At 43.4% G+C, this 23,283-nt stretch overlaps 1 protein-coding gene across 1 annotated transcript in view; it reads left to right on the top strand.

Annotated features, from left to right (window-relative positions):
- Positions 1 to 23,283, top strand: part of LOC147012801 (procollagen galactosyltransferase 1-like) — a 110,479-nt gene that overhangs the window by 81,869 nt on the left and 5,327 nt on the right. The window contains exons 8-10 of the mRNA XM_085854014.1: positions 3,976 to 4,082; positions 12,430 to 12,562; positions 14,830 to 14,957. Of these exons, the coding sequence (XP_085710140.1) occupies positions 3,976 to 4,082; positions 12,430 to 12,562; positions 14,830 to 14,957 (368 nt within the window). The remainder of the gene's footprint in view (positions 1 to 3,975; positions 4,083 to 12,429; positions 12,563 to 14,829; positions 14,958 to 23,283) is intronic.

The following is a 23,283-nucleotide window of genomic DNA, read 5'->3' as shown; positions in this document are numbered from 1 at the left end:
CTGAGGCCGAGACCGGGTCGCGCCTACCCGTCTGGTGATGAGACGCGGAGCGGCGATGGCGCCTCAACTCCGCGGGCCTCGCGGACAGTGTCTGGTAGGGGGTGGGAAAGGGGCCCCCTTGGTCGCACTATCTCAGCGCGGGGGGAAACAGGAGGGGGTTGCTGATGCTCGGGGTATAGAGAATTTTTATTATCCCGCGACGAGCGTCTCCACCTCGGCCAGGTCGCGCTGTCGGCCTCCCTGGGGTGCAGCTCCCGACGCGAGCACCCCCTCGTCTGGTGTCGCTGCCTTTCCACAGCTCCGTCCCCTCCGTTCCGACTCCAACGCACACGACGAGCAGCTCCACTGCCCGCGAAGTCTTGACTCTCTGTTTCCGACTCTCCTACTCTCCTACTCTCCGCCTCTCGACTTTCTGGACTGACGAACACGGTCCTTTTTTCCGCCCCGTAGCTTCGCCCTCTCATCTTTGACCCTCTCCCTTCGACCTTTCACCTCGCTCCCCATTGGCCCGAGAAAAAGTGGGCGTGAAGGCTTTTTGATCCATAAATTTGCATATATCGATCGCCCTGGGGGCGGGGCCAATTCGCCCCTCGCTCACCGATTGGACGGCAAAAAGTGGGCGTGTGTCGTTTTTGATCCGTTTTTGAAGCTCAAAATCCGTGATTTTGTACACGCTGTTCGGCGCGCGCCCTGCACGAGTCCAACACCGGTACCCACAGCGGGGCAAGAACGGTGGCGATGCGACGGTTGCGAGGTGTGACGGGAAGGTCGTGGCGGTTGTGGTGAAGCGGCGTTGTGGTTGGTGGTTGATGTTGTGGTTGTGGTGGTAATCATGGCGGTTGGTCCAAAATAAAGATAGCAAAAGAAAAACGGCTATCCTGAAGAGTCGCAGCACGCATAAATGACATGTATTCCCACTAGACAACGGGTTTGGGCCTAACTACACATGTACTTACCGAGATACCTCACCTAAGGGATCTGAATGGTGGTTTGCGAATTTGGTAACCACAACAATATATATATATATATATATATATATATATATCTATATATATATATATATACAATATATATATATATATATATATATATATATATATATATATATATATATATATATATATATATATATATGGTCGCTGAAATAGGTGACCCTTATTGCCAGTAATTCTGTCTGTTTGTTTGGATGTTTGTTCGTTTGTCATTAGCATAATTGGTAGCAAACGTGGGCGGATTTTGACCAAACTCGGGTGGGAGGTACATCTTTTGACCGAGTGCTTTGGAAATTGTGATGGTTGCTAGGGACGCTTTGGTTCCCTAGCAACAACCGAAAAACCGTCAAAATCGGTACCGTTCACGCGAAATCAATTCCGAAAGCCATTATCCCACGTAGGGTTATGAAGTGTGGCACGAATGATCTACAGTTGATGCTCTATCAAATATATTCCGGTTTTTGTGATATATGGAATACTTTAAGAATACTTTACCCTAACCCTAACCCTAACCCTAACCCTAACAAACATCTCTTATCCCTTTCCCTCTTTCCCTCCCTTCTTCCTCTCCCCCCCTTTCTTCTCCCCTCCTCTCTCTCTCTCTCTCCCTCACTCCTACTCCTCCCCTCCCCCTCTATTAAGGACTGATGGTTTCGTTTTGAATTTAAACTGGCTTCCCCAGGTGTAGTATGTGTGAATCAGATTTGGAGTGAGCTGACCGGAAGGGTGCAAAGTTCGCAGCATGCATGCAGGAAGGTTTTCGCCAGGTAGATAGCATGGGGTTTAAATGCTGCCACCTGGTTTTATATAGAACCCAGTGGTTAAAAAAGAAAATGTTGCTTTTTGGGGACATTTTATTTCCCCCCTCCCTCCCCTGATGCTGCCTTCCCTTCCTCTCACACTGTTGTCTCTTCTACTCACGCTGCCTTCCCTTCCACTCATGCTGCCTTCTCTTCCCATCACCTTGCCTTCCCTCCCTCCCCTTACACTTACCTCTTCCCGACTTCTCTCCCCTCACCACCCTCCATGGACATCTCCAGGCAGTTTCTGCTTGTTGTTTTAACACACTGTTTTAACATACCCCATTTTGTTCATTCCTGTACTACCACCCCCCCCCCGCTTTCTCCATAAGTCCCACTACCAAACACAAGCCCTCTCCTCTTATGCATACCTCCTTCCTATCCCCTTCCCCAGTCCCCCCTCCTCTCTCCTCCTCACTCCCACCCCCTCCCGGACAGTACAGTAACGTTTGGTGAGGTGTCACTCTCCCCGCCTCCCCCTTTAATAGCTACTCCCTTCCTCATCCTTCCAAGCTCCTCCACCCCTCTTTGCTCTCCTCTCCTCACTCCCCCACCCCTCCTCTCTCTCCCCTCCCTCTATTCCCCCCCTTAAAATCACCTTCAGCGAAGTGACTGGTTGGATTTGCTGGTATGTACAATATATATATATATATATATATATATAGATATATATATATATATATATATATATATATATATATATATATATATATATATATATATATATATAATGACTTTTCTGGCTAAAGAGTTGCATAGGTTTTGCCTGTTAGGCAGGAGGTTAGCAGAGCTGCAGTCCCCGACATCTCTGTTGGGATTGTACTGCAGCCAACACTGGGAAGAGAATTGAATTCTCAACTTTTGTTGACTGGTCCACCCTGGAGAGCGAAAACGCACACATACACACACACACACACACACACACACACACACACACACACACACACACACACACACACACACACACACACACACACACACACACACACACACACACACACACACACACACACACACACACATCCTCCAACAGACGTTAAGCATTTGTTAACCAGACACTTGATATCCATCCAAGGGACAGCACGGAACCCATTGATGTGTCACCTTGCATGTGAAACACCAGGATGATAGTTTATAGCTGGGTCAAGATTCATACCCAGGATAGATAGCTCAGGGGTGAGTGTGCATAGCCCGAGGCTGTCCTACCAGTCCTGCCTGTTTCCTCATTGGTACAAATAGTTTTGGTTTGGAAAGACTTGAAAGGCAGTCCTGAAACACTGGCTGGTTTTTAGATTAATGTGCAATTTTTCAAAAGCAAAAAGGTAACATCTACAAAGTTTTGCCGAGATGAATCCCTTACGCCTGAGCAATATTAGCTCTCATACGAACATCGACAATGGGTACAAAAAAATAAAAATTATAATTCCCCTCCTAAGTGTCCACATGTTCAGCATCATCTCATTTCATTGATTCACAAGCATTTTGGTTGAGTTCTACTAGTATAAAACAATATCAAGGAATAAGAAAAACCTAACACAGGTGGAGGCCATTCATCCCATCATGCCTGCGCGAACACCACACCAACCCAACCCATCGACACTAGATCCGAGGAAGAAAATGCAAAAAAAAGATTTTAAATAATGAAATAATTTTTGTAGTTTTTGTATTTTTTTTTAATCTTCCCCTCGCGGAGGGGGCATGGGCTTGGTTAAAAATACACAACATCAACCACACAACCCCCCTTGACAAGACCCCCACTAACAGCACTCCATACACAATCACCCATCAATACTCAAACTAGCTAAAAGTCTTATCAACATCCCCATATCTCTCTATCTCCATAACTTCCAGGTACCTATCTAATTCTAATTTAAGCTTATCTACTGTTTCTGCTGCGACTACCTTTCCAGGGAGACCATTCCATGCATTAACTACTCTCTGAGTGAAAAAGTCCCGTCTTAACTCTCCTCTTCTTTACTCTCAGGTTATGGCCCCTTGTCCTATCACCATCTACCCTGTTGAATAATTCATCTGCACTTATTTTATCTATACCTTTAATTATCTTAAACATCTCTATCATATATTCAGAGAGGCTGAGACAAAACATCCAGATTTGAATACCCGATGATGTCAGTGCCGTTGTTTTGTGCTCGATATCTCCCTGTCCTCTGTGCTCCTGCCAGGTGTACCTCATAAACTTGAAAAGAAGAGAGCAGCGCAGAAGAAGAATGTTGAATTCTTTGGCTGAGCTACAGCTGGCTGCCAAGATTGTGGAGGCAGTTGATGGGAAGTGAGTGTTGATTTTTAAGTGTCAATAAGTAAATTCAGCTATACGCCAGTCTTGGTTAATTGTCCTCGGTTAAAGGAACACATTCACAATGACTAAGTAAGCTGGAGATTCATTTCTCAACATTCACTGTTCAATCATATTTCTCTGTACTCTATTCTTCATGCAACCATTCTTCTCTGCTTTCAACCCACGACTGATCATGTGGGATACTATACGAAGGTGGCAACTCACTCATTAACATTTATATGTTTACTGCATGAATTAACCTGGTGAATTACTATGTATCTTTGGATTATGGTGTTACCGTCAATGCTGATTTCAACAGAAAATTAAAGATGATCATGTAACTTCATCATCGATGCAGTTTGAACAAGAACGGCACTGTGTGGAGTGCATACCTCCACCAGGCTGAACAGTTTACACTTTGTATTCCACCGATGGGCCGGATCTGGACCCGGACATGAACCAACATCTAATCGGCTTGTTCTTGTCATCTACCCAACTCATCCACAAAGTTTTGTCATCATTCCACAATGTTTTGAAATATCATGCTATATGTTGTTTTGGCCCCATTTCTCAATGGTGAGGATTCATTTTAAAAATTAAAAAAATTCTCGTATACGGTTTGGATCTTCACCAACATCTAATAAATTCATCCTTGTCACCCACTCAACCTGTCCACCAAATTTCCTCTGAATCCGTCTCTAACCTTTTGAGATATCCTGCTCACTGATAGAGAGACAGACAAACAGGGGTGGAAGCATAACCTCCGTCCACCTTCTCTGGTGTGGGTATAAAGAAAGACTGGCTGTTTTGGCCTTCCATTCCAAGTATTCGCTCATGTTGCTGGGATTCCAGTTTCAAATTACATATGTTGGCTTGATTTGTCCCATTGTCTCATCGTCCATATAATTAATGTAGAATATAATTATCAGTGTAGTTAGTTTGAATGTAGGATCAATGGGGGTGGAGAGGAAGAGTCAAGTTGGTGGAGATGATGCAGAGGATTCAGAGAAGGTTGGTGGTGTTGTGTGTGCAGGGGACCAGATGGAAAGGGGATAGTTCGAGGCAATTGGAAGGAGGATACAATATGTTGCAGGCAGGTGGGGATGGAAAAAGTAATGGTGTGGGAATACGACTGTCGGAAGAGATCAGCAAGTAGGTGGTCAGAGTAGAAAGATGGGAGGGACGGATAGTTGTGGGATGGGTGGTGATCGAGGCAAATGGTGTGTTATGTTGTATATGGGCCACAAACAGGAAGGCGTGGGGTGGAGAAGCAGAATTCAGGGACACATTGGAGAGGATGGTGTGAATGGTAGAGATGGAGGTGATGCTGTGCATTTCAGGGGACTTTCGTGCGCATGGGGGAGTGGCAGTGCCGGGTGAAAAGGAATGTTTTGGTAAATTTGATTGGGGAATGAGGAAGAGAGAGGGTCGAGAGCTGGTGAAGCTGGTGGTAAGGAATGGGATGGCCATAGCTGGTTCATTCTTTCAAAAGTGGGAAAGCCACAAGATTACCTATAGGAGTAGACAACATAGAACATCATTGGATTTGGTGGTGGCATGGAAGCAACAGTTGTGAATGGTTAAGGATAGTAAGGCAGTGGAGGGAGATAATGTTACCATCCAGCACAAGCCTGTGGAGTTTCTGGTTCGGATGGAGAAAAGGAGGGAGGTTAAGAGCAATGGTCGGAAGATTATTTGGTGGGGGAAGTGAAGGGGAAACGTTGCCATTGAGTACAAGGAGAGGATGAGGGTTTGAATGAGCAACTTAGTGAAGAAGCAGAAGGTTTGGAGGAGTCATGGAAGAAGTATGGAGGGGCTCTTTGGAGAATTTCAGAAGTTTTGTGTGGAAGGACATCAGTTTAGGATGCATCGTTGAGTGATAGGAACCAGGTATGGTGGACAGATAAGGTTGTGAAGGCAGTTGGTGAAAACGAGGTTTGGAAGAGCACAGAGAATATCAAGGATAGGGGGAGGTAGCTGGATGTGGGGTTTTTGCACCTGTATGGGCAGAAGAAGAAAGCAGTAAGGGGAGCTGTGGATAAGGTGAGGAATGACAATAAGAGTTGTTCAACAAATTGAAAGAGGATGGTGGGAGGAAGATGATCTATAAATTGGCTCATGACAGAGACAAGGATAGTCAGGACATGAAGTGCGGGGGGGGGGGGGTGATTAAGGATGGTGGTGGGAGGCTCGCGACAGAGAGGGAGGCAATGTTGAAGGTGTGGGAAGGATATTTCAAAGTGATATTGAACCGGGGAGGAAGCAATGGCAAGCTATTGGACTGAAGCTACCGTGTTATGTGGAGGGGGAAGTGGAGTTGGTGGAGATCATGGAAGAGGCAGTGCAGACGGCATTGAAGAGGATGAAGAAGGGAAGAGTGCCACGCATTGATGAGGTGTGTGCAGAGATGATAATTGCAGCAGGAGAAGTCATAATGAGTTGGACGAAGAGGCTATTGAATGTATGTATGAGGGAGGGTTCAACTATGGAGGATTGGAGGACAGGGTTAATTGTGCCTTTTTGAAGGGGAAGGGAGATGTTCAACATTCGGGGAAGAAAAGGGGCATTACACTCCTTAGTCCTGTCATGAAGGTACTGGAGAGGATTCTGAACGGGAGGAAAAGAAGTAGTGTGGAGATGGAGATCAGAGAAGAGCAGCAGGGGTTTATAAAGGGTAAGGTGACGATGGATGGGATGTTCACAGCTGGTAGAGAAGAGGTTGGAGGTGCAAGGTGAAATGGCATTAGGACTTGTGGACTGAGAAAGCCTACGAAACTGTCTGAGGAGATGGATGGGAGTGCCAGAAGCAGAAGTTAAGTTGGTGGAAGGGATCTACAAGGGAATTAAGGGAAGAGTTTTAGTTGGTCCAAGGATGTCTGAGGAGTTCAGTGTGAACATCGGTTTGAGGCAGTGAAGCTCTCTCAGCCCACTCATGTTTATCATTGTGATGGAGATCGTAAGCAGGAAGGTAAAGATGAGGGGTAGTACGGGGAGGATGCTGTGTATGGACGATCTGGCTCTTGTGGTGGAGAGTAGGTGGGAGATGCATGAAGTACTGGGGGAGTGGAAGGAGACATTTAGGAAGCATAGGCTGAAGATGAGTGGTGGAGAATATTGAGGTGATGTGGGATGGGCAGCAGAGAAAATAAATGAATATCAGGTTAGAGGGGAAGGAGATCAGGAAGGGAAATCGGTTTGAGTATCTGGGAGGAACAGTGACAGGGGACGGTAAGTCCAAAGTGCTAGTGCGGAAGAGGATTCAGGTGGGTGTGAATGTGAGAAGGTGGGTGGAGGGAGTAATGGCAGATAGAAATATATCAGGAAAATTGAAAGAGAAGTTTCTGATATCATGTGTAATGCCGGCTTAGCTTTACGGTCTGGAGATGGTAGCACTGAAGCTTGGTGCCATTGGACCTCATCCCTTATAAAGGGAAGAGGAGGAGAAGAAGAAATAGCCTTGTCTTGTATGTGATGTAGGTGCAAGCTCTCACAAGAACTATATACAGTGTAAAAGGGTGAGTATGGAGAAGATTGAGGTGATGTGGGTCGGCATTGTATACAATTTTTTTTTAGCTCTTATTCAAGCCTCGACATTGTATTCAAAAAACAAAAAAAAGGGTGATGTGGGTATTTATCTCTTATACGAGTCTCAACATTGCACACACATTTTTTTTAAAAGGATATATTGAGTATGTTGGTGAAACGCAAACTGTAATTTTAGAAGTTGGTTTCTGAGTTGGGCATGTTGGTGAAACGCAAACTGTAATTTTAGATGTTGGTTTCTAAGTTGAGTATGTTGGTGAAATGCAAACTGTAATTTTAGATGTTGGTTTCTAAGTTGGGTATGTTGGTGAAATGCAAACAGTAATTTTAGATATTGGTTTCTAAGTTGGGTATGTTGGTGAAATGCAAACAGTAATTTTAGATGTTGGTTTCTAAGTTGGGTATGTTGGTGAAATGCAAACAGTAATTTTAGATATTGGTTTCTAAGTTGAATATGTTGGTGAAATGCAAACAGTAATTTTAGATGTTGGTTTCTAAGTTGAGTATGTTGGTGAAACGCAAACTGTAATTTTAGATGTTGGTTTCCAAGTTGGGTATGTTGGTGAAATGCAAGCAGTAATTTTAGATGTTGGTTTCTAAGTTGGGTATGTTGGTGAAATGCAAACAGTAATTTTAGATATTGGTTTCGAAGTTGAATATGTTGGTGAAATGCAAACAGTAATTTTAGATGTTGGTTTCTAAGTTGAGTATGTTGGTAAAACGCAAACTGTAATTTTAGATGTTGGTTTCTAAGTTGGGTATATTAGTGAAACGCAAACTGTAATTTTAGATGTTGGTTTCTAAGTTGAGTATGTTGGTGAAACGCAATCTGTAATTGTAGATGTTGGTTTCTAAGTTGGGTATGTTGGTGAAATGCAAGCTGTAATTTTAGATGTTGCTTTCTAAGTTGGGTATGTTGGTGAAATGCAAACAGTAATTTTAGATGTTGGTTTCTAAGTTGAGTATGTTGGTGAAACGCAAACTGTAATTTTAGATGTTGGTTTCTAAGTTGAATATGTTGGTGAAATGCAAACTGTAATTTTAGATGTTGGTTTCTAAGTTGAATATGTTGGTGAAATGCAAACTGTAATTTTAGATGTTGGTTTCTAAGTTGAATATGTTGGTGAAATGCAAACTGTAATTTTAGATGTTGGTTTCTAAGTTGAATATGTTGGTGAAATGCAAACTGTAATTTTCGATGTTGTTTTCTAAGTTGAATATGTTGGTGAAATGCAAACTGTAATTTTCGATGTTGGTTTCTAAGTTGTATATGTTGGTGAAATGCAAACTGTAATTTTAGATGTTGGTTTCTAAGTTGTATATGTTGGTGAAATGCAAACTGTAATTTTAGATGTTGGTTTCTAAGTTGAATATGTTGGTGAAATGCAAACTGTAATTTTCGATGTTGTTTTCTAAGTTGAATATGTTGGTGAAATGCAAACTGTAATTTTAGATGTTGGTTTCTAAGTTGGGTATGTTGGTGAAATGCAAACAGTAATTTTAGATATTGGTTTCTAAGTTGGGTATGTTGGTGAAATGCAAACAGTAATTTTAGATGTTGGTTTCTAAGTTGGGTATGTTGGTGAAATGCAAACAGTAATTTTAGATATTGGTTTCTAAGTTGAATATGTTGGTGAAATGCAAACAGTAATTTTAGATGTTGGTTTCTAAGTTGAGTATGTTGGTGAAACGCAAACTGTAATTTTAGATGTTGGTTTCCAAGTTGGGTATGTTGGTGAAATGCAAGCAGTAATTTTAGATGTTGGTTTCTAAGTTGGGTATGTTGGTGAAATGCAAACAGTAATTTTAGATATTGGTTTCTAAGTTGAATATGTTGGTGAAATGCAAACAGTAATTTTAGATGTTGGTTTCTAAGTTGAGTATGTTGGTGAAACGCAAACTGTAATTTTAGATGTTGGTTTCTCAGTTGGGTATGTTGGTGAAACGCAAACTGTAATTTTCGATGTTGGTTTCTAAGTTGGGTATGTTGGTGAAACGCAAACTGTAATTTTAGATGTTGGTTTCTAAGTTGAGTATGTTGGTGAAATGCAAGCTGTAATTTTAGATGTTGCTTTCTAAGTTAGGTATGTTGGTGAAATGCAAACAGTAATTTTAGATGTTGGTTTCTAAGTTGAGTATGTTGGTGAAACGCAAACTGTAATTTTAGATGTTGGTTTCTAAGTTGAGTATGTTGGTGAAATGCAAACTGTAATTTTAGATGTTGGTTTCTAAGTTGAGTATGTTGGTGAAACGCAAACTGTAATTTTAGATGTTGGTTTCTCAGTTGAATATGTTGGTGAAATGCAAACTGTAATTTTAGATGTTGGTTTCTAAGTTGAATATGTTGGTGAAATGCAAACTGTAATTTTCGATGTTGTTTTCTAAGTTGAATATGTTGGTGAAATGCAAACTGTAATTTTAGATGTTGGTTTCTAAGTTGTATATGTTGGTGAAATGCAAACTGTAATTTTAGATGTTGGTTTCTAAGTTGTATATGTTGGTGAAATGCAAACTGTAATTTTAGATGTTGGTTTCTAAGTTGAATATGTTGGTGAAATGCAAACTGTAATTTTCGATGTTGTTTTCTAAGTTGAATATGTTGGTGAAATGCAAACTGTAATTTTAGATGTTGGTTTCTAAGTTGTATATGTTGGTGAAATGCAAACTGTAATTTTAGATGTTGGTTTCTAAGTTGTATATGTTGGTGAAATGCAAACTGTAATTTTAGATGTTGGTTTCTAAGTTGAATATGTTGGTGAAATGCAAACTGTAATTTTCGATGTTGTTTTCTAAGTTGAATATGTTGGTGAAATGCAAACTGTAATTTTAGATGTTGGTTTCTAAGTTGTATATGTTGGTGAAATGCAAACTGTAATTTTAGATGTTGGTTTCTAAGTTGTATATGTTGGTGAAATGCAAACTGTAATTTTAGATGTTGGTTTCTAAGTTGAATATGTTGGTGAAATGCAAACTGTAATTTTCGATGTTGTTTTCTAAGTTGAATATGTTGGTGAAATGCAAACTGTAATTTTAGATGTTGGTTTCTAAGTTGTATATGTTGGTGAAACGCAAACTGTAATTTTAGAGGTTGGTTTCCAAGTTGGGTATGTTGGTGAAATGCAAGCTGTAATTTTAGATGTTGGTTTCTAAGTTGGGTATGTTGGTGAAACGTAAACTAATTTTAGATGTTGGTTTCTAAGTTGGGTATGTTGGTGAAACGTAAACTAATTTTAGATGTTGGTTTCTAAGTTGTATATGTTGGTGAAACGCAAACTGTAATTTTAGATGTTGGTTTCTAAGTTGGGTATGTTGGTGAAACGTAAACTAATTTTAGATGTTGGTTTCTAAGTTAGGTATGTTGGTGAAATGCAAACAGTAATTTTAGATGTTGGTTTCTAAGTTGAATATGTTGGTGAAATGCAAACTGTAATTTTAGATGTTGGTTTCTAAGTTGAATATGTTGGTGAAATGCAAACTGTAATTTTTGATGTTGGTTTCTAAGTTGTATATATTGGTGAAACGCAAACTGTAATTTTAGAGGTTGGTTTCTAAGTTGGGTATGTTGGTGAAACGCAAACTGTAATTTTAGATGTTGGTTTCTAAGTTGAATATGTTGGTGAAATGCAAACTGTAATTTTCGATGTTGTTTTCTAAGTTGAATATGTTGGTGAAATGCAAACTGTAATTTTAGATGTTGGTTTCTAAGTTGTATATGTTGGTGAAATGCAAACTGTAATTTTAGATGTTGGTTTCTAAGTTGTATATGTTGGTGAAATGCAAACTGTAATTTTAGATGTTGGTTTCTAAGTTGAATATGTTGGTGAAATGCAAACTGTAATTTTCGATGTTGTTTTCTAAGTTGAATATGTTGGTGAAATGCAAACTGTAATTTTAGATGTTGGTTTCTAAGTTGTATATGTTGGTGAAATGCAAACTGTAATTTTAGATGTTGGTTTCTAAGTTGTATATGTTGGTGAAATGCAAACTGTAATTTTAGATGTTGGTTTCTAAGTTGAATATGTTGGTGAAATGCAAACTGTAATTTTCGATGTTGTTTTCTAAGTTGAATATGTTGGTGAAATGCAAACTGTAATTTTAGATGTTGGTTTCTAAGTTGTATATGTTGGTGAAACGCAAACTGTAATTTTAGAGGTTGGTTTCCAAGTTGGGTATGTTGGTGAAATGCAAGCTGTAATTTTAGATGTTGGTTTCTAAGTTGGGTATGTTGGTGAAACGTAAACTAATTTTAGATGTTGGTTTCTAAGTTGGGTATGTTGGTGAAACGTAAACTAATTTTAGATGTTGGTTTCTAAGTTGTATATGTTGGTGAAACGCAAACTGTAATTTTAGATGTTGGTTTCTAAGTTGGGTATGTTGGTGAAACGTAAACTAATTTTAGATGTTGGTTTCTAAGTTGAGTATGTTGGTGAAACGCAAACTGTAATTTTAGATGTTGTTTTCTCAGTTGAGTATGTTGGTGAAATGCAAACTGTAATTTTAGAGGTTGGTTTCTAAGTTGAATATGTTGGTGAAATGCAAACTGTAATTTTAGATGTTGGTTTCTAAGTTGTATATATTGGTGAAACGCAAACTGTAATTTTAGAGGTTGGTTTCTAAGTTGGGTATGTTGGTGAAACGCAAACTGTAATTTTCGATGTTGTTTTCTAAGTTGAATATGTTGGTGAAATGCAAACTGTAATTTTAGATGTTGGTTTCTAAGTTGGGTATGTTGGTGAAACGCAAGCTGAAATGTTTTTTTAAGTTGTATTTTCTAAGTAAGGTCTATTGTGATTGACAGAGCATTAAATGACACTCAGCTGCAGACACTGGGTGTGGAGATGCTTCCAGAATATCGAGACCCTTTCTCTGACAGAAATCTCACACGGGGTGAGATCGGCTGCTTCCTGAGCCATTACAATGTGTGGAAAGAGGTAAACTACTTGACATTCAGCTTCTTCACTTAAATAATATTACAAGAAAAATCATGTCGCTGAGAGAGCCTTTTAGCTTATCACACTTGTGCAACATTGCACTCAACACATTTGCCTCCTGTACACAGCGAATGCACAAAAGCTAGTGTTTTTGGAAGAGCTGTAGGCCTTTTCTCTGGATGAGACCTGCGCAGGCTTTTTCTGCCGATGAGAATTCCCACAGGCCTTTTGTGCAGATGAGGTCGATGAGGCTTTTTATACTGACAAGGCTTACGAGGTTCTTATGAACCTTTCATGTGGATGAGTCAAAGGAATCTGCAGGCCTTTCGTGCGAACAGACGAGACCCCGCAGGCCTATGGTGCGGATGAACGAAGCCCCCATAGGCCTTGGGTGTGGACTAGGCCCCAGTAGGCCTTTGGTGTGGATGGATGAGGTCCCACAAGGCATCCATAGGCATTCAGTCCATATGGACGAGGACCACTCAGGCGTTCGGTTCGGACGGACATGAACCCCGCAGGCATTTGGTTTGGATGGACGAGGACCCCACGGGCATTTTGGTTGGGTCTGGACGGACGAGGACCCCACAGGTGTTTTAGTTCGATCCGGATGGACGAGGACCCTGCAGTAATTCTTTTCGGATGGACGAGGACCCTGCGGGCATTCGATCCAGATGGACGAGGACCCTGCAGGTGTCATGCATTGCCCAAGTATCATGATTGCCACCGCACTGTTTGCAGTCCATGTCATGGTTAGAGCGTCTGATCTTGGTCTGGAAGGTCGACAGTTTGAACCCTAGCTGAATCCTAACAAACACATCAAAAATGTGCTGCTTCCTTGCTTTGTGCTCACCAATAAAAAAAGAATGCAGCATGGTCAAACAATCATAGATTGGAAATCATCTTGCAGGCTTTGACTGACCTCATGGTCTCCTGTGTTGAAGTTCCTTGTGAGGGAACTCCTAAACTGTGATCTTCCCCTTCGTACCAGCTCTCATTCCGTTTCTATTTTCTCGAGCTCCAATTACCTTGCTAATTCTGCCTTGACAGGATCATGTGCAATGCTCTTCCTGGCAAAGTGTACCTCATTGACAGAAACACTTTCGTGAATTATCTTTGGCATATTTCTGTTCTTGCCATACTTGCAGCTCTTTAGATTTCTCCCAATCTGTAAAGAATCTCAACTCTCTAAGGATTCTCCATTTAACCCACGTCCTTCCCCTTTCAATGAAAGATTCTAATTGTGCATGAAGTTCCTCCATCACCCGCATAAGTTTTTTGATAAAGTATACTGTGATTCTTGCTTTCTTTTACATAAACCAGTGTTCTTGAGGGCCCAAAAATCTTTCCCAGGGCTTTCTTTCTTCCTCTTATCATCTTTGTATCACTTACCAAGAATACATCTCGTAATGAATTCCACACAAGTCAGAAAATCTATAATTGAGTTGGATAACAGTCCTGGAATATTTCAACAAATTATCCTCCAACAAATTACCCTTCCCTTCGACTGAACTGCTTCCCAGTGTCTGCCTGTAACATTGAAATCTCTCCTTCCCCACATCATACTATCGTGCTGATAATCACAGAGGCGTTATACCCACTTTTGAGCCACGTCATGTGGGTTCGATTCCTGACCAATCTATAAACTGTTGTCCTGGTGCTTTGCAAGCAGAAAGCTGCATCGGAAGAGCATGCTGCCCTTCGGAGGGGATGTGATCATGTGAAATTAGACTTTTCTCTCTTCTCGTAATCAGTTGTCGAAGTAAATTATCCCACAGAGCCTTTTGAAAACCATAGGTCATTGTGCGCTACTACTGCAGCCAAATTCTAAATTATACCCCGAATATGAGGACAACAGAATGATGTGACCAGCAGCTCGATTCTGCACAAGAGGAGGAAGAGGAATCTCAGTAGATTACCTTTTTTTTTCCCTGATCTCTTCCTAGTGCTCTTCGATTCTGAATGCCTTGCATTACAAAGATGGAGTTACCATTTTGACAGATGAGCCCTTCCCTCAAGATCATTTGGAACCTTAAAAACTGACAATCCAATAGCAATTTTGTAATTCTCCTAAGATTTGCTCAGTTTCTGAAAGCTTATACTCCTAGACCTCAATACCGCTTCTTTAATTTTGGTTTTGAATGCACAACTTCTGATCTGGTGGTCCAGTGTTTTCACCATTGGGCCATTGTATCCACATCATAACATAATTGCAGTGAACTCTCTCATTTGGAAGCTGTCACTCTCACTAATGATTGGGCACTTGTCAGGTGTTGCTTTGGAATCTACGGCAGGTCCTGGTTCTCGAGGATGACTGTCGCTTTGAGATATCCTTCCGCAGCCGCCTGCAGCAGATCATGGACGACCTTGCAACCACTGAAATTATCTGGGATCTCATGTGAGTGAGTGTTGGTTTGTGGTTAACCGTGTGAAAAGTGTGGGCCAGCTCTGTCTCAATATTAAATTCTGGAATGTTTTACAATAGGTAGACACTTGTGTTTGCATTTGGATTTTTGCTTTTACTTGGTTTGTTATTCTTTATTGCTTTTTAATTGAGAGCAGAATTTAGGGCTTGGGTGTGGAGAAGGGGAGGGAGAGGAGGAGGGTGGAAGGAGGATGGAGGATGGAGAAGGGAGGTTTCTGCATGTGTCCAAAGCATTACAAGGACATTATGCACAGGAAGAGGCCATTCATCCAATCATGCTGCTTGTGCCACACCAATACCAGATTTAATAAATCCGTCAATACCCCTTCCCTTCGTGTGCAGCATTTTTGGCTGCTGGCTGCATCATTGGTTAGGGGCGCGGATATGCCGCTGATGCAGTGCCCCTATTACCAATACACTGCTACTCATTTTGCTGACCTCGGAAGGATGACAGGCTGAGTCAATCCCCTAACGTTAATTCATCGGCCAACGTAGCTTGAATTCAGGACCCTAGGATCCCAAGCCACCACCCGAACCGCTAAGCCAACACCAGGCCATAATGCTTGAAAGGTGAAATTGCACTCAGGTTCCTTTCATGGTTTATTTCACTCACTGTTTATTCTTTTGAATAATAGTAATCTTCCTCAATTGTGTTGTTGATATTTCTCTCACACCCTGAATGCCCGCTGTGCAAAAAGATTGCATTCCTTGTGGATGAGTGCAATTTCATGTTGCTTTACTGTGAATCATTATAAGGGTTCATTCGGGAATCAGACGTGTAAGAATGAAAATAGCATTAGTCATAATAAAAAACAAGAAAACATGTCAATAATCCATTACATCTACCATCCAAACTTTTACAATATCGTACGATATCATTACGATGATTATGAACTCCCACTCCCCCTCCAAGTGGTCTTGGGCTCACTCATGGAGGAGCTCATGGAGGCTTGTACATGTCAGTTACAGTGCAAGGACTTCATGAGGCAGTGGATAAATCGAGAGTTTCTGAGATTTGAATCTGGTGTCTTACCATCATGACATCGGTGCTTAGATGGGAGTGCCAACTTGTCCTCCAAAACACCTTATGCCACATGAAGCAATTGAGGATTGAAACAACTTCACAAAGTTAGACGATAACAGTTGAGTCATATTTCATATACGTGAGCGTTGACTTCAGGAATCTAGTTTAGTTTAAAACTATGCCCGCATTATTAACTCTGTCAATAGTTTACCTGAAATTTTGGGTTTTTCAACAAGATTTCTTGAACATTGAGGTTGCAAATTCAATTTCTCAGGCCACTGTCAAACCGTTTGTTAGGCCAAACTAAAGGACCTAACTTCGACCTCACATTGGTTAGCTTGAGGTTAAAACCTATTCCACCACCATCATTGACATATTTTTTAAAAATGGCTGCATTGTGCAAGTTTCTTTTGAGGTTTCATCTCACTAGCTATCTTGTAATCATCTGAATTGAAAACTTTTGACCAATTAGATACAATTCTGATCAATCAAGTCACATCAACGAACTAGAACGACACTCGGTAGAATGCATACCTCTGCCGGGTCGAACAGTTTATGTTTTGTATCTCATTGATAAGCTGGATCTGGATCTGGACTTGAATGTAATTGGCTTGTTCTTGTCACCTAACCAACTCATCGACCTAGTTTTGCCATAACTCAATCACAACTTTTTGAAATATGATACACACACACACACACACACACATATATATATATATATATATATATATATATATATATATATATATATATATATATATATATATATATATATATATATATATTGTTGCGAATTCTGGCCCGTCCGGCGTGCGAACGACCACGTGTAGCCAACAACGGCCGCTTCGCCCACCGAACGGACAATCCAGTCGTGACTTTCTGCAATGGCGTCAGAAACCAGTCACGGATGGGTTTTCAATCCCACCACAACCTTGTCCATACCCTACCCGCGCGCCTCAGGGTCTGATCGCCAAATCTTCGATTTACCTAATTATTTGCGCGGGTTGGTTACCGAGAGGTTGTACCTCAACGGGACCGCTTGGAATCAAGCCGCTTAAGCAGCTCGCTTCCTTTTGGGATAACGGAGCAGGGTAATATCGCGCAGTCCCGTTGGACCCGATCACTTTACCGGCTATTTAAAAACCAACTAACATTCTGCAATACAAGATGGCATTTCAATGGGGGCATGGACGCAACGAACAGGTTTATATTTAAACCAGCACATTTATTTACTCTACGTATGCAGGAACAATCATGCAGTCATTCAAAAACACCAACATGCACGTACACAGAACAAGCAATGAATGCGGCACGGCACGTGGGCAAGACAAAGCGCTACAACTGTCTATAAGTACAGTAATTATTAATGTACAGTCACTTACACAGTTTTACTTACGGGACTCGGCGCCACAAACATTCATTCGAAAGAAAAGCAGGAAAAAGACCCCATCAAAGGCAATGGGGTCAGACTGGACCTCTTGGGTCTTTATGGCATGGGACTTGGCAGACCGAACGAGTCTCACGAGACCGTTGCAGGTTACCTGCACCCTCGTGGTGTCTGGCTTGGGCGACCCGCGACGTCCCGTCCCCACAGCAGCTCGTGTAGCCGCGGTCGATCTCGGGCCTTCCGTGTGGCAGGCGAGCTCTCTCCGTCTCTCTCCATACGAACGCGCTTGGGCGACCCGCAATGCTCCTTCCCCATGGCAGCGAGCGCAGCCGCGGTCGAGCTCGGGCCTTGCCAAGCGGCCGGGTGATTCGGTCTCAGTCGGCAACTCGTTTGAGAGGAACGAACGGGTCTTTGCTCTCTTAGAGTTGATGCTCTGTAACAATCCGTCCGTCCCTCAGTGATACTCGAACTGCGCCGAAGCCCGATCACCTCGGACCGCCTGTTGCTGGCTGGCGAGCTCTCTCCGGCTCTCTCCACACGAACGCGCGGTTCCGCGCGACACAGCAGGCAAGGCCGCGTCTCCAGCTCGCGTCTCCTTGGCGACGCCCGGACTCTCCACCGACTGCAAGCTCCAAGCTCCTGACTCCGACACGAGCCCAGACTTCCACGCAGCTCCTTGGCTTCTGACTTCCTCCCGACTCCCCGACCTCTCCAGACTGACTCAAGCCGCCCGATCAACTACTACCGATCAACTCGACTCGACCCAACTCAAACGCGAGCTTGGTGCTCTGCTCGTCCTTTTATAGGGCTGGTGAAACGTGGTTTAGCCTCCGATCCTCGACCTCTGACCTCTGAACCTCTGACCTCTGCGCGAAAGCGGACATGCGCAAGATCACTCAGCTTGATCCGACGAGCAAACGTCCCACGTCGGCCTGCAGCGACGCCGCTCGATGCGGACTCGCCGCGGCTGGCGCAAAGATGGCGTCATTTCGGAGACGAAGGTGAGGCGATGTTTGTGGTGTGGAGATGTTGACGGTTGCTGGCGAAGTGGTGAGGATGGCGTGGTTTGGTGAGAGGCAGGTGTGGTTGTGGTGGTGGAAGGCGGTTGGTCTGAAGAGGTTGTTGAGAGCGATGTTGGTGGTGGTGGTTGTTGTAAAGCGGTTGTTGAGAAAGATGTTGGTGGTGGACGTAGTTGGTCCAAAATAACGATAGTAAAGAATAATGGCTAACTCAAAGATCACAGCCCGGTTAACATGAATAGTTCCCATTAAACAACAGTGGGGAAATCTATCTGGACACGGACTTATCGGCCGAACTGATCGAGGGACCTTTATGGTGTTCTGTCAATTTCCACAGCCGTAACAATATGAATATCACTGCCAAGGTAAGTGGATCTCTCCGTGACCTCAACATCCTCACCACAAACAAGTACAGACAAGATGGCAGCATCCAAGATGTCATTGAAAGCCTGGAGCTTAAGGCCCAGTCACACCTTGACGTTTTAGCCAGCGATGGCAATGTATGAAAATGTATGTAAAACGCTGGCTTACGCTGAACTTTTGATGTTTTTTTTTTAAAGATTCGGACGTATTCATAACGAGTTGGTCGTATGCATAACATATTAGTAACGGAGACAGAACGTTTCGGTGTCTTATAGATAACTTATACCAACGAATGCTTAGCCTGTTGTCAGCGTTCACAACCTATGCCCAACGACAGTCTAACTTATGCATAGCGTGCTGCACGTATCGCCGACGATCACGTGGCTTAGCCTATTGAAAGGCTGCCGCACAATGATTCAAATCATAACCGGCCAGAAATGGAAGTGTCAACATCGCAGTCACACCTTGGCGATCTTGCCAGCGTATGGCGACCTCTGAAAAATGCGTCTAAAACGCTGGCGCACGTCTAATACGGAGTGGGTAAGTTTGGTATACGTGAATAGAACGCTAAAGTACGCTATCATACGTCCTAGTAAGTGGAGTACGTCTTGAAATTTTAAATGTGTTAAAAATTTTATGACGTACTTGCCGTATGCCTCACACGTTCCGCATGCGATGGGAATAAGTTGTACGCAAGATATGCGATCGTTGGCACACGTCGACAAAAGTTATTTGTAAGTTACTCATAAGTCGAAACACCTCGAGGTAATTGTTATCGTCAGTGTTCCAGACTCCCTGTTGTTTTTTTCTCTCTCTTCGGTATGATGGTGATGTTGACACTTCAATTTCTAGTGCGGTTATAATATAATATAATTAATAGGCTGCCGCTCAACGATTTAAATCATAACCGCACTCGAAATCGAAGTGTCAACATCACCGTCATACCGAAGAAAAAAAAACAAAAAAAAACAGGGAGTCTGGAACACTGGCGCTAACCATTACCTTGATGTGTTTCGACTTATGAGTAACTTACAAGTAACGTGTGTCGACGTGTGTCAACAATCGCGTAACGTGCCTACAACACGTTACTCATAGGTTAGAAATAAGTTTCGGGTATGCTAAACATTACCTCGACGTGTTTCGACTTATGATTAACTTACAAGTAACGTGTGTCGACGTGTGTCAACGATCGCATAACGTGCCTACAACTTATGGCCAGCGCAGCGAAACTTGTGAGTCATACGCTGGCATAAGTCGTAAAATTTCAAGCATGCTAAAATTTGAGGACAACCGCAAAGTACGATGAAAGCCAGCGTACTACGACGTATGGCAGTGTTTTTCAGCGTGCTCTCAATGTTTCCAAAACGTACCCATAACGTATTCGACGTGTACCAGCGTTTTAGACAATGTTTTCAAAAATCGGCATAAGCTGGCTAAAACGTCAAGGTGTGACTGGGCCTTTAGTTTTGACCAAGGAAACCCATAATCCCAGCGGCTCTGACTCCAAAATCAGCCCCTCGAAGGCCCCCAAAAGGATATCCAGAATCTCCGAAAGATGACTGCATCATCTGTGAAAACAAGGTGAGAGATTTTGACATTCTCAAATGATGCACGGTGCTTGATCTCTCCAACATCCTCCCCAGAATCCATCCAGTCCATACAAGTGCTGAAAAGTGTGGGGGCCAGTACACACCCCTGATGAACTCCAGTAACAACTGAAAATATGTCGGAGATGGTATCACCACATCTCACAGCACTCTCAGTACCAGAGTATAGTTCAGACATCAGATTTATCAGTTTTGGTGGCACCCCACGAAGACCAAGAATCGCCCAGAGGGCATCTCTATTCACTGAATCAAATGCTTTACAGAGATCAACATAGGCTGCAAGCAGCCCCGGCCAAAACTCTCGTCTGCGTTTGGTGAGGACCCGGGGGGGGGGGGGTAATGATACGGTCAATTGCTGACGTCTTTGGTGTAGAGCCTGACTGCACTAAGCACTGGTGCTCAAGCAGATGGTGGCGAACCCTATCAAGAATTATCCGAGTAAAAACCATGCCCGGCACTGAGAGCAGCGTCACTCATCGGTAGCTGTTTCAGTCCTGGCGATCACCATTCCCTTTCCAGAGAGGGACAACAAGGCCCCTTTTCCAGTCAGTTGGGATTACGCCTGTGTTCCAGACAGACCACAGAACTGCATGCAATGACATGAGTTCAGTATTTCCACCAGCCTTGAGAAGTTCAGCATGGATGCCACAGATCCCAGGAGCTTTACCCCATTTCAATTGGTTCACTGCAGCTTGTGTTTCCACAAACAAAAGTGGATCACAATTGATTGGAGGGTCAGCAATAGGGGAAGTAACACCGCTGACATCCAACTCAATAGCTGGTGAATTCGCCTGGCACAGCCACTCAAAGTAACTGGCCCAGCGGGCCTTCACTTCGGACTCCTCTCTCAAGAGCCCAACACCCTCCGCTCATACTGCAGTACACCAAGGGATGGGCCTGAAGCAACGCAATGCGGGAATTCCCCTGTAAGCAGGACAAGAATCACTTGACCAGAGGCGATTCTCTACCCCCTCACAGGCCTCCTCACACATAGGCATCCTTGTTCACGCTCAGCGCACATACAGTTTTACGCCTCAGCTCCCTGAACAACTCAACTCTGCCATTAAGCTTGGCCTTGTGACTCTGGTCATTGGTATCCAGTGTCCCTTGAGAGACAAAATTCTTCTTTGCCCTATGGTGAGTTCCAAGAAATCCACTGGCAACACCAAGGATGGTGCTCATTGAAGCACTCCACAACTCTTCAGGATTCCCCAAAGAACCCAACCCCCCCGCCCCCAATTCTCACTTAGCCTGGTTGTAAACTCCTCCGCTGCCCTCTCATCCTTGAGCCTAGGCTGGGATGGTACCATTCTCCAAGATTTAAGCTGCAACCTCAGAGTTGCTACCACAAGTCTGTGGTCGGTATTGAGGAACTGAGCACTCTGGTCGACCCTGCAGTTCTGGATCATCCTCCAGCGACCATCATTGAGCACATTGTATTCCACCACTTGTGGTGTGGCAAAGGAAAGAGACCAAGTCCAGCGATGAGCCTGTGGGTGCCAAAACCATGAACCAACTAACCTAGGAACATGACGTCTTACAAAGACAAGGAACCTCATGCTATTTTGGTTCACAGTTCCAGACCCATGGGGACCAACACATGTCTCGTAACCATCCCTATCAGTTCCAGTCGATGCATTGAAATCCCCCAAGACTAGAAGAGTGTCTCTTCTGGGGTAATGATCAACCACAGACTCGAGCGTGCCACAGAAAGCATCCTTCACGGTGAGATCACTCGCCTCAGTCTGAGCATAAACAGAGACTAGTGAAATGACTCCCAAGGAGTGACAAATCGTTGGTCTCATAATATGATTGTTGACCAGTGTCACCTCAATTGTCATTGGAGTCAGCTTATTGGACACCGTGACTGCAACACCTTGGGCATGGTAACCATCAGAGCAACCAGACCAATAGTAGGTGTAACCACCCACCACGATCTCTCCGCAATCCGGTCTCCAAACCTCAGAGAGAGCTGCAATACTGATGTTCAAATACTTGAGCTCAGATGATAACAGAGATAGGTAATCATCCTCTCTTAGGGATAGGACATTCCAGGCACCCACCCAAACGGACTGCCTCAGGTTAACCCAAGGAGACCGCCCTCTGGTGGACGACACCTCAGCACCACTCTGACACACACTACCACAATCTGATCCGGGAAGGTTACCCCGTGGTTTTCCTCGTATCATCAAAGAGTGGGGGTCCTGAAGGCTTTGCCCCAATCCCATCATCCAGTGAGCTGCCCTGCGAAGGGAAGCTGCACAGGAGGTACTCCCACGGAGTGGGTTTTCAGAATTCTTTGCGTTTTTGTGTTTTGCAGAATGAAGGGTTTGGTGGTGGCCAGAGTGCCAAAGCCTGCCACCAACCTCCTTGAAAAACCAAAAAAAAAATAACCCAACTGCAAGAGGACGTCCGCACACACAGTTGGGCATGAGATATGGTTGGCGTTTGGCTCACAAGGAACTCCTTCGCCCTTTGACATGTTTTGTTTTTAATCCTGCTGGGTGTCCATAATCATTCTCCCTCCTTACCAGAAAACTTGGTTGGGGAAATGGTTTAGTCACCGACAACCTGACCATGAAATAGGTTAGTACAGCTTTACATGTTACCTGCAGCAAGTCACAGATCTAATCCGCCATGATCTGACATAATAGCAGTGGGTCATAATAGTCGCGTGTTCAGTTAACAATGATATTCTTGTTTAGAATGAGCACACGAGGTGAGACTGTGCTCTACGAGTGCCGTTCTCGATAGGTCATGATCTCGATATGATGGAGGAGGTGGAGGTGGTCGAACATCTGGGGCCAATGTCGTAAGCACACCTCTATTGCTGAGATTTGAAGTTTGGGATAGTGGTGCAAAGCCATTGGGTTTTATGAGGGAAAACTTTGTGGATAAG

The sequence above is a fragment of the Eptatretus burgeri genome, chromosome 14 (assembly GCF_056783735.1).
Source record: "Eptatretus burgeri isolate ZD-2024b chromosome 14, Ebu_testis_v1, whole genome shotgun sequence".
In the NCBI taxonomy this organism is placed as follows: Eukaryota; Metazoa; Chordata; class Myxini; order Myxiniformes; family Myxinidae; genus Eptatretus; species Eptatretus burgeri.
This window is presented reverse-complemented; position numbering and strand designations above follow the sequence as displayed.